General features: G+C 43.6%; 1 protein-coding gene across 1 annotated transcript in view; it reads right to left on the minus strand.

Moving 5' to 3' along the window:
- Positions 1-13,129, minus strand: part of reck (reversion-inducing-cysteine-rich protein with kazal motifs) — a 44,630-nt gene that overhangs the window by 4,700 nt on the left and 26,801 nt on the right. Inside the window, exons 11-20 of the mRNA XM_079575915.1 lie at positions 11,973-12,185; positions 10,748-10,884; positions 10,518-10,661; positions 10,208-10,396; positions 8,158-8,280; positions 7,900-8,071; positions 7,334-7,520; positions 6,600-6,810; positions 6,277-6,350; positions 4,578-4,733 (exon numbers count right to left, since the gene is read on the minus strand). Coding sequence (XP_079432041.1) covers positions 4,578-4,733; positions 6,277-6,350; positions 6,600-6,810; positions 7,334-7,520; positions 7,900-8,071; positions 8,158-8,280; positions 10,208-10,396; positions 10,518-10,661; positions 10,748-10,884; positions 11,973-12,185 — 1,606 coding nt within the window. The remainder of the gene's footprint in view (positions 1-4,577; positions 4,734-6,276; positions 6,351-6,599; positions 6,811-7,333; positions 7,521-7,899; positions 8,072-8,157; positions 8,281-10,207; positions 10,397-10,517; positions 10,662-10,747; positions 10,885-11,972; positions 12,186-13,129) is intronic.

Raw genomic sequence — 13,129 nt, forward strand, 5'->3', positions numbered from 1 at the left:
CTCTCTTGCTCTCTATCTCTATCTCGATCTCTCTCTCTCTATCTCTCTCTCTCTCTCCCCTCTCTCTCTCGCTCTCTCCCTCTATCTCTCTCTCTATCTAAATCTCTCTCTACCTCTCTATCTCTCTCTCTATCTAAATCTCTCTCTCTCTCGCTCTCTATATCTCTCTTTCTCTCTCCCGCTCTCTCTCTCTATCTCTCTATCAAAATCCCTCCCTATCTCTCAATCTCTCTATCTCTTTCTCTCTCTATCTCGCGGTCTCTCTCAAGCTCTCTCTCTATTTCTCTCTCGATCTATTTCTCTATTTCTCACTCGATCTCTCTCTCCCTCTCTCTTGCTCTCTATCTCTCTCTATCTCTCTCTCTCTCCCCTCTCTCTCGCTCTCTCGCTATCTCTCTCGCTCTATCTAAATCTCTCTCTACCTCTCTATCTCTCTCTCTCTATCTAAATCTCTCTCTACCTCTCTATCTCTCTCTCTCTATCTAAATCTCTCTCTCTCGACCTCTCTCGATCTCGCTCGATCTTTCTCTCGATCCCTCTCTATCCAAATCTCTCTCTCTATCTCTCTCTCTCCCTCTCTCTCTCTCCTGCTCTCTCTCACTCTCTCTCTCTCTCTATCTCTCTCTCACTCTCTCTCTCTCCCTCTCTCACTCTCTCTCTATCTAAATCTCTCTCTCTCTCGCTCTATCTAAATCTCTCTCTACCTCTCTATCTCTCTCTCTATCTAAATCTCTCTCTCTCTCGACCTCTCTCGATCTCGCTCGATCTTTCTCTCGATCCCTCTCTATCAAAATCTCTCTCTCCCCCGCACGCTCTGTCCGTCTATCCTATCATTGGTATGGTAACTCATGTGGCCCCTTGTAGAAATGAATTGCCCACCCCTGAACCAAACACATTTGACCTAAATCTAAAAGCTTCCTGAAAAAAAAAAAAAAAAAAAGTCAAAATAGCAACAAAAATGAGACAAAAGCGGGGATGAAAATGCAACAAAAGAGTGACATCAACAAATCAGTTTGAAACAACTGACGACAACGCAAAGGAAAAAGATGAGTTTAGATGAGTTTTGTGGATCTTAGCTTTCAAATGAGGCGTCACTCCGGCCCGTTGCAGGGTAAAGATGAACCGGAGAAAATGCACTTAAGGGCTTGTGTTTTGTGAGCGCTCCCAAGAAAGACCTCAGCACCCCTTAAAGGAATAGGCCACCGTTTTTACATACGGAGATATGTTCTTACCTAACCTTAGCCGAGTTAAAATATCCCCGTCTGGTCTTTGTCCGTGCGCTCTGTCAGGCAAACGGAGCACATACGCAGCCTCTCCCACATGTCATATAGCTCCAAAAAAGCTCACGATAGAAGCTACCAAGCTCTTCCACATGTTCCCTATTTAAATAAAGATACGTGAAGTGTTTTCATGCGAAGTATATTTACACAGAAATGTAACATGTCGATTTTATAAGCAGATAAAAAGGGGTACTATATTGTGAGGCGTAATGATACGAGGAGCACAGCGTCCGCGCAGTAACTCCTAAAGACTTCCCCGCTCACTTCCGTCAATAGAAGCTGCGTGACTTGTACAGAGCCTTTTACAACAGGCAGAAAATATATTTTGGGAAAGTGCTGCGCATTCCTACCTCATGGTCGAGGTCCTGAGTCCTGTGTCGTCGTCCGGGGTGAGTTGTAAATCTGTGAAACATTACTACACTATATACTTTTTGCTTGTTATCACAGCCCGGCACGATGCACGTAAAAGGCATTGTTCACAAGTTATCCACGCTCCTTCAACTGTTCTCTGCGAGCTCTCTACAAGTCACGCAGCTTCTATTGACGGAAGTGAGCGGGGGAAGTCTTTAGGAGTTACTGCGCGGACGCTGTGCTCCTGTATCATTACGCCTCACAATATAGTCCCCCTTTTTATCTGCTTATAAAATCGACATGCTACATTTCTGTGTAAATATACTTCGCATGAAAACACTTCACGTAACTTTATTTAAATAGGGAACACGTGGAAGAGCTTGGTAGCTTCTATCGTGAGCTTTTTTGGAGCTATGTGACATGTGGGAGAGGCTGCGTATGTGCTCCGTTTGCGTGACAGAGCGCACGGACAAAGACCAGACGGGGATATAATAACTCGACTAAGGTTAGGTAAGAACATATCTTGGTATGTAAAAACGGTGGCCTATTCCTTTAAGCCAAGAATCTTAGTTTAAATGACAATAAAGACGTACTCCATATTATAAATCTCCCAGACTTCCCTCTCAAACCAGTCCTCACTCACTAACACGTGTGAGCAAGAGGTCGTGCCGCACTTCCACCTCCAAAGCGTGTCTGGAGCAGTTTGTCTTTTTTTGGTGACAAATCAATATCAATTTAGATTTGCAACACGTGTATCGTTTTCTGTTTGAAAGGCACAAATCCGGCGTCTGTTCCTCTAAGTACGCCGCGGAGAGCAGCGTACTTGACAAAAGAAAAGTTCTCCGTTGATCCGACAGACGCACCCGCCTCTTCGCGTATAAATATTCATGTGTAATTATCCAAACAAAACTCCGGAGAGAGCGGTGGAGTCTCTTTGTGATCTATGCAGAGCGCCGCCACTCGCTTCGCTAAATGGGATTTTAATTGGTTCTGAGCACAAGGTGATGTACGAGTGTCGGGCTGTCACTGCACAGGCAGCGCGGCGCTCTGGAGGACGTCTCAATCCACAGCCGGAAGAGTTAGGCTATACGGCACACATGCAGGACTCACTTCTCTTTCCCTCATCGTCATCCGGTTTCTTTTTGAGACGATTTATTTTGGCCCCCCCGACAGGACTAACTTCAGGGCTTGCTAATGCCTTAAAAAAAACCCGGTGAGAACAAAAAGTTTCTTCATTAAATGTCTGCGGGAGTAATTAGCGACTGCCCTTGAAAAAAAAACATTTCATGCGGAGGAACGCGCTGTGCTCGAGGAGTCTTTTGTGAATCGAGACTGAATCAGGACGAGAAGCAGAAAACGTAGAATCAGCGGCGTCAAATGTAGCAAGCATTAAAAAAAAAAGAACATTTATATTCAATGAAAAGGAAGGGAAGTGAATAATTGCACAGTAATAAAGAATTGATGGTAAATGCATTTGAAAAAAGTCTTCTCCCCATGTAGCTGTGAATCGAGCCTGTATACTCCCTGTAATTCTTCTCAAAGTGGGCCGAGAGGTGAATGACCCTGCACTAGGTCATGGAGTTTTCTGAATCAGAATCAAATCACTTTACTAATCCCATGAAGGGCCATTCTCTGCAGTGACCTGGCTAAACCTGACCAAACATATACAGGACGTGCACAACAGTTCACAGGCTGACTATATATTTACATATACATATTTGAATGGCGATTATGATCACAGGCAGGTAATAACTCTGACCTGAGTCTAAAACAGGGGTGTCAAACTCATTTTGGGTTGAGGGCCGAAATTCAGCTCCCACGGCGGGTCACGGGCCGCATAGTATAATAGAGATTCTTTTTCCAATAAATGGTTCATTAATTGCTACGGCTCACACTTGTATTGCACTTTACAAGCCTGTGTCACAAGTTCCTCAAAGTACTACATAGTAATCATTATTCATTCACTCCACACTCGGTGGAGGTAAGATGTTATTGAAGCCACAGTCGCCCTGGGGCAGACTGTCCATTTACCACGTGGCTAAATAATGTGTTGTTCATATCCTGAGCTCTTATTATGTCAGTGCCCTCTGCTGCTGCTAATTAAATGCCCCCTAGTGGCGAGAATGAGCATTCTGGTTATTCTTTAAAAATTCATAACTCCGCAGGGTAATGGGTTAGAGACTTACTTTTGTTTTCACATACTCTGGAAATGATGCTCTACAGGTCAGGGGCCACATTAAATCATCTCGCTGATCTAGCCCCCCCGTATGTTTGACACCCCTGGTCTAAAACATGAGGATAGGATGAGCCTCTGATCTAAGTCTAGGATCTGCTCCCACTGACCCGACTCTCCCAGAGCGAGGTCAGATCTCTTGGAACATATACTGTATTGACAATTCTGTCAAAGTTCTTTTTGTCTCCCACAGATAAACAATGAAACAACAGATGAAAGAAAACGTGAGAAGACTTTCTATAGGAGCAGTAGCAAACTCTGAGAATCCTCTGACTGACGCCAAAAGAGTGCAGTTTGCCCAGCACAGAGACTCTGTCCTTTCTTAATAATAACATCTGTGGTTACGGCAAGTTTCAGTTTGTCGTTAAACACAGTTCCCAATTACAGTTTGCCCCTCGTCGCCGTGTCTGACACTGGCTTTATGCTCAGCTTTTCTTTGCCTAAAGTCCACAATCATTCCTTTTGTTCTTGAGACATTTTGGTCTAAAAATGATGGTGGCAGAGGGTAAAGAGCTGGGCCATGCCCTTCATCGTCCCCTTGCAGAAGCAACAGGACGACAGTATCGTCTGGAGATTGGACAGAATGTGTTTGGTCTGTGTATAATCCCCGTGGAGATCCGGTGATGGACACAGGGTGTGTGACATTTTTCCATTCACCAGGACACAGTGGACTCTTGTTTGTTATGACAATGTTCCCCTTAAAGGTGTGGTACCTGCAGAGGCGTGGGCTGCTGCTCCACCGGGGCGATGAGCACCACCAGGACGTGGTCGATGCTGAGGAACCCAAACACATCGCACTGAGGCACGGACACGTGGAGGCGCAGCACCTTCAGGACGTCCTGGACTGTGACCGGCTCCTCCCGCTGCAGCTGGCGACGCGACACACACATTACAAACTGAAGTCACCTTTTCTGCTCAATGACTAATTAATAATGGCCAATTCAATCATCTGTGGGTTGTGCAAGATATCGTTGCAACAGTCGCAAGACAATCTCTACTTTTTCCGTCTACCTCCTGCAGCCTTCAGCTGAGCAAGGCTGAGCACTAAGTAACTAAAACCTGCAAAGAGGGTAAACAAACCAAAAAGAAAAGTTTAAAGCTGTTCAAATGAAGAAGACAGAACACACTTCAGAAGTAGATTGTGGAAAACCTTTGAAAGTCTCTGTTTTCATCCATCAGCATTATTACCTCCCCATCTGTGAAGGGAGCTAGCCTTGGCATAACTTTTTGATTCAGCTGGAATGGATCGATGTGTTGAAAAATGCATGTGGCTGCGCTGTTTGTCCTTATCTGAGTCCGGAGTAGTTTCTGTATGGGCCGAGTGAGCCGAGCCCTCCTGACACATGGGCCGGCCAGAGAATAGATTAAAACATAATGAAGAAACAATGTCAGAGGGAAACAGTTGTTGCATATCAACACTTAAAGAGTTTTTGAACGCGGGCTGAGGACAGAGACTCACTATTACTATTTAATGAAGTGGGTTAAGGGTTTGCAAATCTTTAAACTCAATGGTTTCGCTGAAGGAATAAGGAAAATATTCTTGAAAGATATGAGTTTGGTTAGTAGATCACAATTACCCAAAACTCTGGTGCGATGTTGTGCATGCTGACAGCGCCCTCTGGCAGTAAACACGTGTAATTACATCGACATGTGCACTGAGGGCGTCCTTGACTTGTCACATACTGAGATCAGTTGTATATAAAAAAATGACAAGAGCAGCAGTTCGCAAGCTGTGATGCTGCCTTTTTAGACTATTCTCATTTTAACAAGAGATCCTTTAGTTTACGCTTTAGCAGTGTGTTTATTTTTAGAATTTAGCCAATTTTAGACCCGGTTTAATCCTGATATTGAATGTAAACTAATCACAAGACACAAGTCATTAATACCTCACAACCTGGCCTATTGTACATATTTTTAGTGGCAGGGGAAACACAGACACGGGGAGAACATGTAAAACTCCACAGAGAGGTCCCGCCTGGAGATCAAACCCAGGACCCTCTGGATATGAAGCACGAGTTCTAACCGCCGCACCACCCGGACGTACTCTTGATACTGAGAATCTAAAATATTTCAACGAGGTGGTATTTACAGATGAAATATTTTGGTAGCTGGTGTGAAAAGTTTTCAGTAGGCCTGAATTAGACCACGCTGTGATGCCAGTGTTCACAACAGCTTGTTCCAGAGCACAGGTTTCTATGAGCACATGTTTAACCTGTTCACTGCCACCTTAGGGTCAGGGTTAGGTTTAACAATTATTGATATCCAAATCTCAAAGCTCAACCTCATTTGAAAGCCATTTGCTATTCTTAACTCTAATCATATCCTAATTAGGGTTGACTAACCCAAGCCCTGGCCCCCTGATCAGGGGGGACGGCAGGTAACAGTTCAAATATCTGTGATGGTGGTGGATACCTTGGAGAAGATGTTGATGTGCTCTTTGTTCCACAGGATCTGCAGCATGCTGGCACAGATGGGGCAGCAGGCTCCTGCGGACAGAAGGACTTTTATTTACACTTAAAAACAGAAGAATCTATAACTTTACCTCCATTCAGAGAAGTTCATGTATTCATTAGGAGTATATATTTCACATAGTCATAACTGGTGGTCATAATGTACTATATACTGTCTAGATAACTGATGTGTTGGTATATTGAAATACTTAAAATGACATTGATTCTTGAAGTTCAAAAACAGTAGAAAAACCTCTGGCCTTGGTTCTGGAGATGGGCCGTTACCTGGGGGAGTGATGGCTTTACAGCCGGGCGTGGACACCGGGGGACACTGGATGAGAGCGCATGACGAGTCGGGGGCCAAGTCGGAGAGGGGCCCCACAGCGTGACAGGGGCCCGGGTAGTCCACCGCCACACGGTCCGAGAAGGCGTCGCACACGGTTCGGTACGTCTCTCCGTTATGTCCGCACACAGGCTGGGACGCCCGGCACGACTCCTGAAGAGACATCGCCAATGTTTTCATCCAGGAAGATTATTTCAACCAAGCGTTTTTGTTAGCTTTGTTGTGGTTTGACTTTGTCTCCCTCTTGTGGCTCCTGTGGCACAAACGCTTTGGTCTGTTTTTGCCCTGTCGATTGTTTGCGGCCATTCCCCCTTTTTCTCCTGCCTGCTCTGGAGCCACTCCCTGATTCAAGTGAAAAACCACGGCACCTCGCCGTGTTTTTGTTAATAAATCACTTGCATTGACTTTGTTTCTGTGTCTGCTTGGACCACTGGTGTTATTGATGGGATATGGCACCCCAGTGTGTGTTTCCAACAAATAAATCAACATTCCATTTGTTCATTTTCGGATCAACTCATCCATCTCTCTTTCATACTTGTGGACACAGACAGGTAATGTGTCTAAAATAATAGCCTAATAAAATCCTATTTAAATGACTGAATTCATAAATAGCACTTACAGGATCAGTTTCTATGATATAGGAGCAGATAGTGTAAATCAACAAAGCGACGGGTACCTGGCAGTGCCCCCTGTAGGCCAGGCTCTTTCCAGCTTGCTGCAGGTGGCACAGGCTGGGGTGCACCAGGCCCTCGGTGTCACAGACCGGCTCCACCGTGTTGCGGTCACAGGAGGGGCGACCCAGGCACTCGTACTGAGGACAGGCCCCGGAGTCACTCAGGCACACGCGGAACCGGGTCACGCACCTGCACAGGTCAGCCAGAGCCGCCACGGGGGCAGAACGACACCGCATGTGGTGAGAACATTAATAAAGTCACAGCGGACTGTCGCTAAAGGCCTTAGCATTATTAGCACGGGCACATTATGGGCCAGGGCGCAGTGTTTGGACTGCTCAAATGGAGAATGTCAATCTAATTATACACTGGATCAAATGAAATGATCTCCAAAAGGTATGAGGCTGTAGATGAGACATTCCCAGAACAAAAATAACATTTATGTAAAAAGTTTTGGTAGTGTAGAATGAATGCCTAAATGTTCTGCGATGGTTTAGACGCAACATTTAGACGAGCCTCATGCATTTTGGAGACAAAAAAACAGGTAAAAACAGATCTTTTTGGCCCGAACCTCTGGTTTCTGGAGCAGGGCTTGCTGGCACAGGGGTTGGTCAGCCGGCACTGTCCGAACACAAACTGGTGGTCCTTGAAGCCCATGCAGCGTGCCACGCAGGCGCTGGGGTAGGTGCGGCCGTTGGACGCACACACTGGGATGAAGTGGTCGGGACAGCTGCACGGAAGACCTGACCACACACAGATCCAACATAGTCACTCATCAAGGAAGCTACTTCTGAGCGTAACATGCATGATATTAGTCAAAATTACAAACCGGTGAAGTGATGCCTGTCCCGGTCCGAGCTGTCCTCACTCAGGCACTCCCTGGTGGAGCACACGGCGTCTCCGGCGAAACAGGAGCAGTGGTGACAGTCGATCTGGAAGGACGAGCCGTGACCTGAGGGGCACGCGGGGTCCACGTTACTTTGGAACATTTGACACAGTGACGGACACAGTTTTTGGGGGGTCATTATGGACAATAAGATTAACTGGAAATCACATATTAAGTATGTAATAAAAGTGTCAAAAAGTGTTGTGGTCCTTTGTAGAGCAAAGCAGGTTTTAGATCAGCGATCATTACATATTCTTTACTGGTTTTGTCATATCTCACATACTGCACAGAAGTATGGGGAAATAATTAAAAAACTTAAGTGCAGTAATTAGTCATACTTCAGAAGAGAGCAATACGCCGATTTAGATCAGAGCAGCCCATTGTTTCAAGTCAAGATTGCTTACATTTTCAGATTTAGTTTCCTCTCAAACATTACAAGTGGTATTCAATTCAAAATGTTGAAAAGCTTTTTATTGAAAATGAGTTTATTAACTAAGAAATAAATTGTCCTCCAAGTGTATGTTTATACAGACAACAAAAAAAAGCTTTTCTGTCTCGGTATCTGGAATAAGATTATGGAATAAGTTGCCAGTGGAAATCAAGGCCTGTGATGATGTCAAACAATTTAAAAGGAAATACACAGAAATGGTTCTTGCAAAGTATGAGAAAATATAAAAGTCATTACAATGACAATGAATGAACTATTTAATTATTTTTTGCTGGTTCATTACTTACCCCCACTCTCAACAGGTCACTACACACTCTGGCTTATTAACGCACCACACTAGATAAAGTAGATCATGTGGGCCTGTCATTATCACAATAACGATAATAAATAGTGGATAGTAATGACAACCAGGTAAGATGACAGAATATAATGTGACTAGATAATATGAAATTGGATGTTCATTCATTGATAGACAAGAAGGATAATTGTTATGATCAATAACAATAGCTATTAATTATAATAATTATAATAATAATGATAATGTATTAACATGCTGTGAAATGCAGCTAAAACCTCCTTGTTTGCCAGTGCTGCATTAAGTCTGCTGATTGTATGTTGACAATTGTAACTATATTAGGATAAAAGTTAACTCACAAACATGTAGAGGTATATAGTTGTGTATCGAAACTGACTCAGAATACTCAGGAAGGCTTGTTTATCTGATGTAAATGTAAAAGTAATGTCTATCTGTTACATCATGGAATGCAAATGTAATTTACATGAACAAGGGGTCGGCACTTATAAGCTTCTTGTTTCTGTCTACTCCCTTTCAGCTTCCATTAAAGTGTAACTAAACGGGCGTGGCAGAGCCTTTCCCCACCCACAAACTACAGTCAAAAATTGCTGAGAAAGGGGTGGTCTCGGAGGCTTTGGGGGAGACGAGGGGGGTGAGTGTGTGGGCGGGGCCACAGAGGCACAGAGGCAGAACCACGGGCAGAACTGATGACGTTTCCTGGACGCCGTGGACACACTCTCCTCCAACCGCAAAAAATCAAATGTAGTTGCTGCGTGAAACCAGTAGAGGCGCTAACCCTGCGGTTTTAGACACAAAAGTGAGATTTTGAACAAGTTTGCACCAAATGTAAACATATTGACTGGGACATGTAGCTAACTCTATTCAACAACCATTTAGACCATTTATCAGCAAAAAAAAAAGTGGATTTGGTGTTTAGTTACTCTTTAACTGTAGGATTGTGACATTTTGAAGAAGAAAAAAAAGTTAACTTCTCAAATAAACTAAATAACTCCTACAACTACTACTACTACAACTACTACTACTACTACTACTGCTACTACTACAATCATTCTCAATTCTTGGTTATTTAATAAGATAAGGATTCCAATCTGTATTTCCTTCTGCTCTTTTACAATCCATTAAACAATAACCCGTTTGGCCTCAACATTTGATATAACGTAAAACTTTCAGACATGATCACGACACTGTCCGCATTATTCCTCCGGTGTCGTCTCCTCACACAGACTTACTCTTGGTCTGCCCGCCCACCACGCAGGCCTTGCTGGTGTCCACACAGGGCATCTCCAGGCAGTTCTCCAGGCGCCCGCTGGCCCCACAGCTGCACACCTCGTAACAGCCGGCCGGAGCGCTGCGGCTGGGCACCTGGATCAGGGCGTCCTGCTGCACCAGGAACTCCGACGCCTCCCCCAGTTTACACGCTGGAAAACATGCATGTTACAAATGCTGACAAAAGTGGTGCGTCTTCTTTCACAAAATTGACCTCGTCTTAATGTGAGTCTACAAAATAAGTGAATTTCCTTTTGAGCTGTTCACTCGTACCTGGCACACAGATGTAGGGCAGGCAGTTGAAGTCGTCCAGGCAGCCCCTGCGGTTGACCTGGCACAGGTGGTTACTGGGACAGGGGCTGGGGTTACAGGGGTGGATCACCTCCTCCACCACGCTGGTCGGATGGATGCTGGGAGCTGCACACACACATGCAAACATTAGTATTTGTCATTTTACAAACGGCCACAGCTGCTACAAACAGAAATGTGCTGGACAGACTGACTGAGGTACGTGTGCAGGGGGATGCAGAGCTCCGGGTCGTCCACCGGGGACAGCAGCTCACAGATCCTCTCTGGAGTCTGGCCTTCGTGAAAGCGTCTCCGGTCCCCACACTGGGTCAGGATCTCCACACAGTCAGACCTGTGACCACACATGCAACACATTTTGTAACCAGAGCACCAATAATCTAAACATAAAGTATGTTTATGTTTAACTTTCCATTTACTCTAATTCTCATTAGGCTAAAGTGTGGTTCAATGGGATGTACAATTATTATGTACAATTACAATCAAATTGAAATCAGAAATGTTTTGGCTGCAATTAGCTAATTGTAAAGACTACAGTTAATATTATTGTTATTTTTAATTTATGCTTTTATTAGAAAAGGATGACAACATTACATGTACAGTCACTCGTATCATAGCTCTTCAACAAGCTAAACAAGATGAACTGGGAGCTTACAGTCATGCCCTCATTCAAAAGCATACGTTAGATACATCAGAATCATTACATATGAAGTCATATCAGATAGAGGATATAAAATTGATCCATTTATTCCGAATTGAGTAAACAGTATCCACTTGTCTCCTTGTAGAACATGTGATTTTTTTCCGTAAAGATTGTAGTTGATTAAATAATTGTATATTGTCTTAAAACCCTAGTGTGCTCGCTCATATCTGTTTTCATTGCAGAGAAATGAACCATAAACGGAGCCAATATATTTGCATTTGAACACTTTATACATTACTTTATTTCTTCATTTCTCCAGCCACTTTCTGCTTCGAGAAAAATAAATTCCATCTTTTTTTTACCCCCAGAATTTTAAACAACCTCCCCAGTGTCCCAGCTTCTTCTGGTTTTAGTCCGTATCGTATGACTATGTTCTAGACCAGGGGTCACCAACCTTATTTCAGCTGAGGGCTACTTTAAGAGCATTAAGTTGTTCGAGGGCCACCAGTTAAAAACAAATCCTAAAGACTTAAACGTACACTGTTCACTTATAGGATATTGACCCCATATTATATTAAAATAGCTTTATTTTAAACTCATACTGAGTCACAAGAATCGAAATAACTGTAATTTTAAGAATTAGATTCAAGAAAATGATGTTTTTTACACTTTAGAAAAAGTCCCAAGGGCTACTGGACATGCCCCAAAGGGCCCCTGGGTGCCCGCAGGCACCACGTTGGTGACCCCTGTTCTAGACTATGTTCCCACTGAATACGTACTTGCAGATGACGCTCCCCCGGGACCTGCTGTGGCAGGGCTTGATCTGCAGCACACAGGCCACCGCCTTCCACATGTCGGGCAGGCACTTGCGGATGTCCAGCACCGGGATGTTCATGAAGGGCATCTTGATGGTGCCGTTGGACCACAGCTTGAAGTCGTTCATGGCGCCCTGGTCCGACTGCACGTTACAGCTCCGGAACAGCTCTGTCGGCCTGGATACATTCATCACAATCATTCACTTCAGCAGACAAATATTAGAGCTTAGTTTAGTTTCAACACTTTACATTCTTAACTTTTTACAACAGTCACATTATCCAGTTATAGAAGCTCAAAGGAGTCGGCTGAAGCTAAGCTTATATACGCCGACCCCATTATCAATGTAATAAACATTTACATTTCCCCGCGATACAGCAATACAGTCTGTATCCAAGATAAGAATTCAGAACGACATATTAGATTCCAGAGGCAGGTAGTACTCAGTTACATTTACTCAAGTACATGAATCTTCTGAGGAAATTGTACTTCTTAGAGTAGCATTTTCATACAGTAATTTTAATAAGAATCTGTGCTCTTACTTGAGTACTTTTCCACTGTGAGTAAATATTTAAGCAGTAAATGCTTCATTCTCATAAATCAGAATCAGAATAGAACAGAACAGATGCAGATCGTCCCGTGAATGACTTCAAAGTAACGTTTAAGTAAGTATGTTGCCTTCTCTACCCACCTCGGTTCAATTCTGAAAAAATGCTTCAAAACAACATCAAGGACAACATTTAACATGGATTAAAGCCAACAGGTCTTTGAGGCAAACATGAGCCGATGCACTTTGTTTTACTTCCAATATGATACCAATACTGGGGGTTTGAGTATCTGCCGATACCAAGAGATTTTCTTTAAAGTGTCTTCCTGTGAGTGAAAAAGTTGAATGATCCTTTTTTCTCCTTTGTGAGATTCATAAAGTCTTATCTTTTTCTTGCAAATGAGATGTTAAAAAATATTATCATGATATCTATTAATAAACAAATAGAAAACATTAAGTTATACTTTATTAAGCAAGGATCAATGGACTTTTCGACATGGCAGATTCCAATAACACATAATGATCTGATCATTGGACCTTTTGCATTACACATATACAGCAGTAGCCAGTTTGATT

This window comes from Gobius niger (genome assembly GCF_951799975.1).
Source record: "Gobius niger genome assembly, chromosome: 18".
NCBI classification, from domain to species: Eukaryota; Metazoa; Chordata; class Actinopteri; order Gobiiformes; family Gobiidae; genus Gobius; species Gobius niger.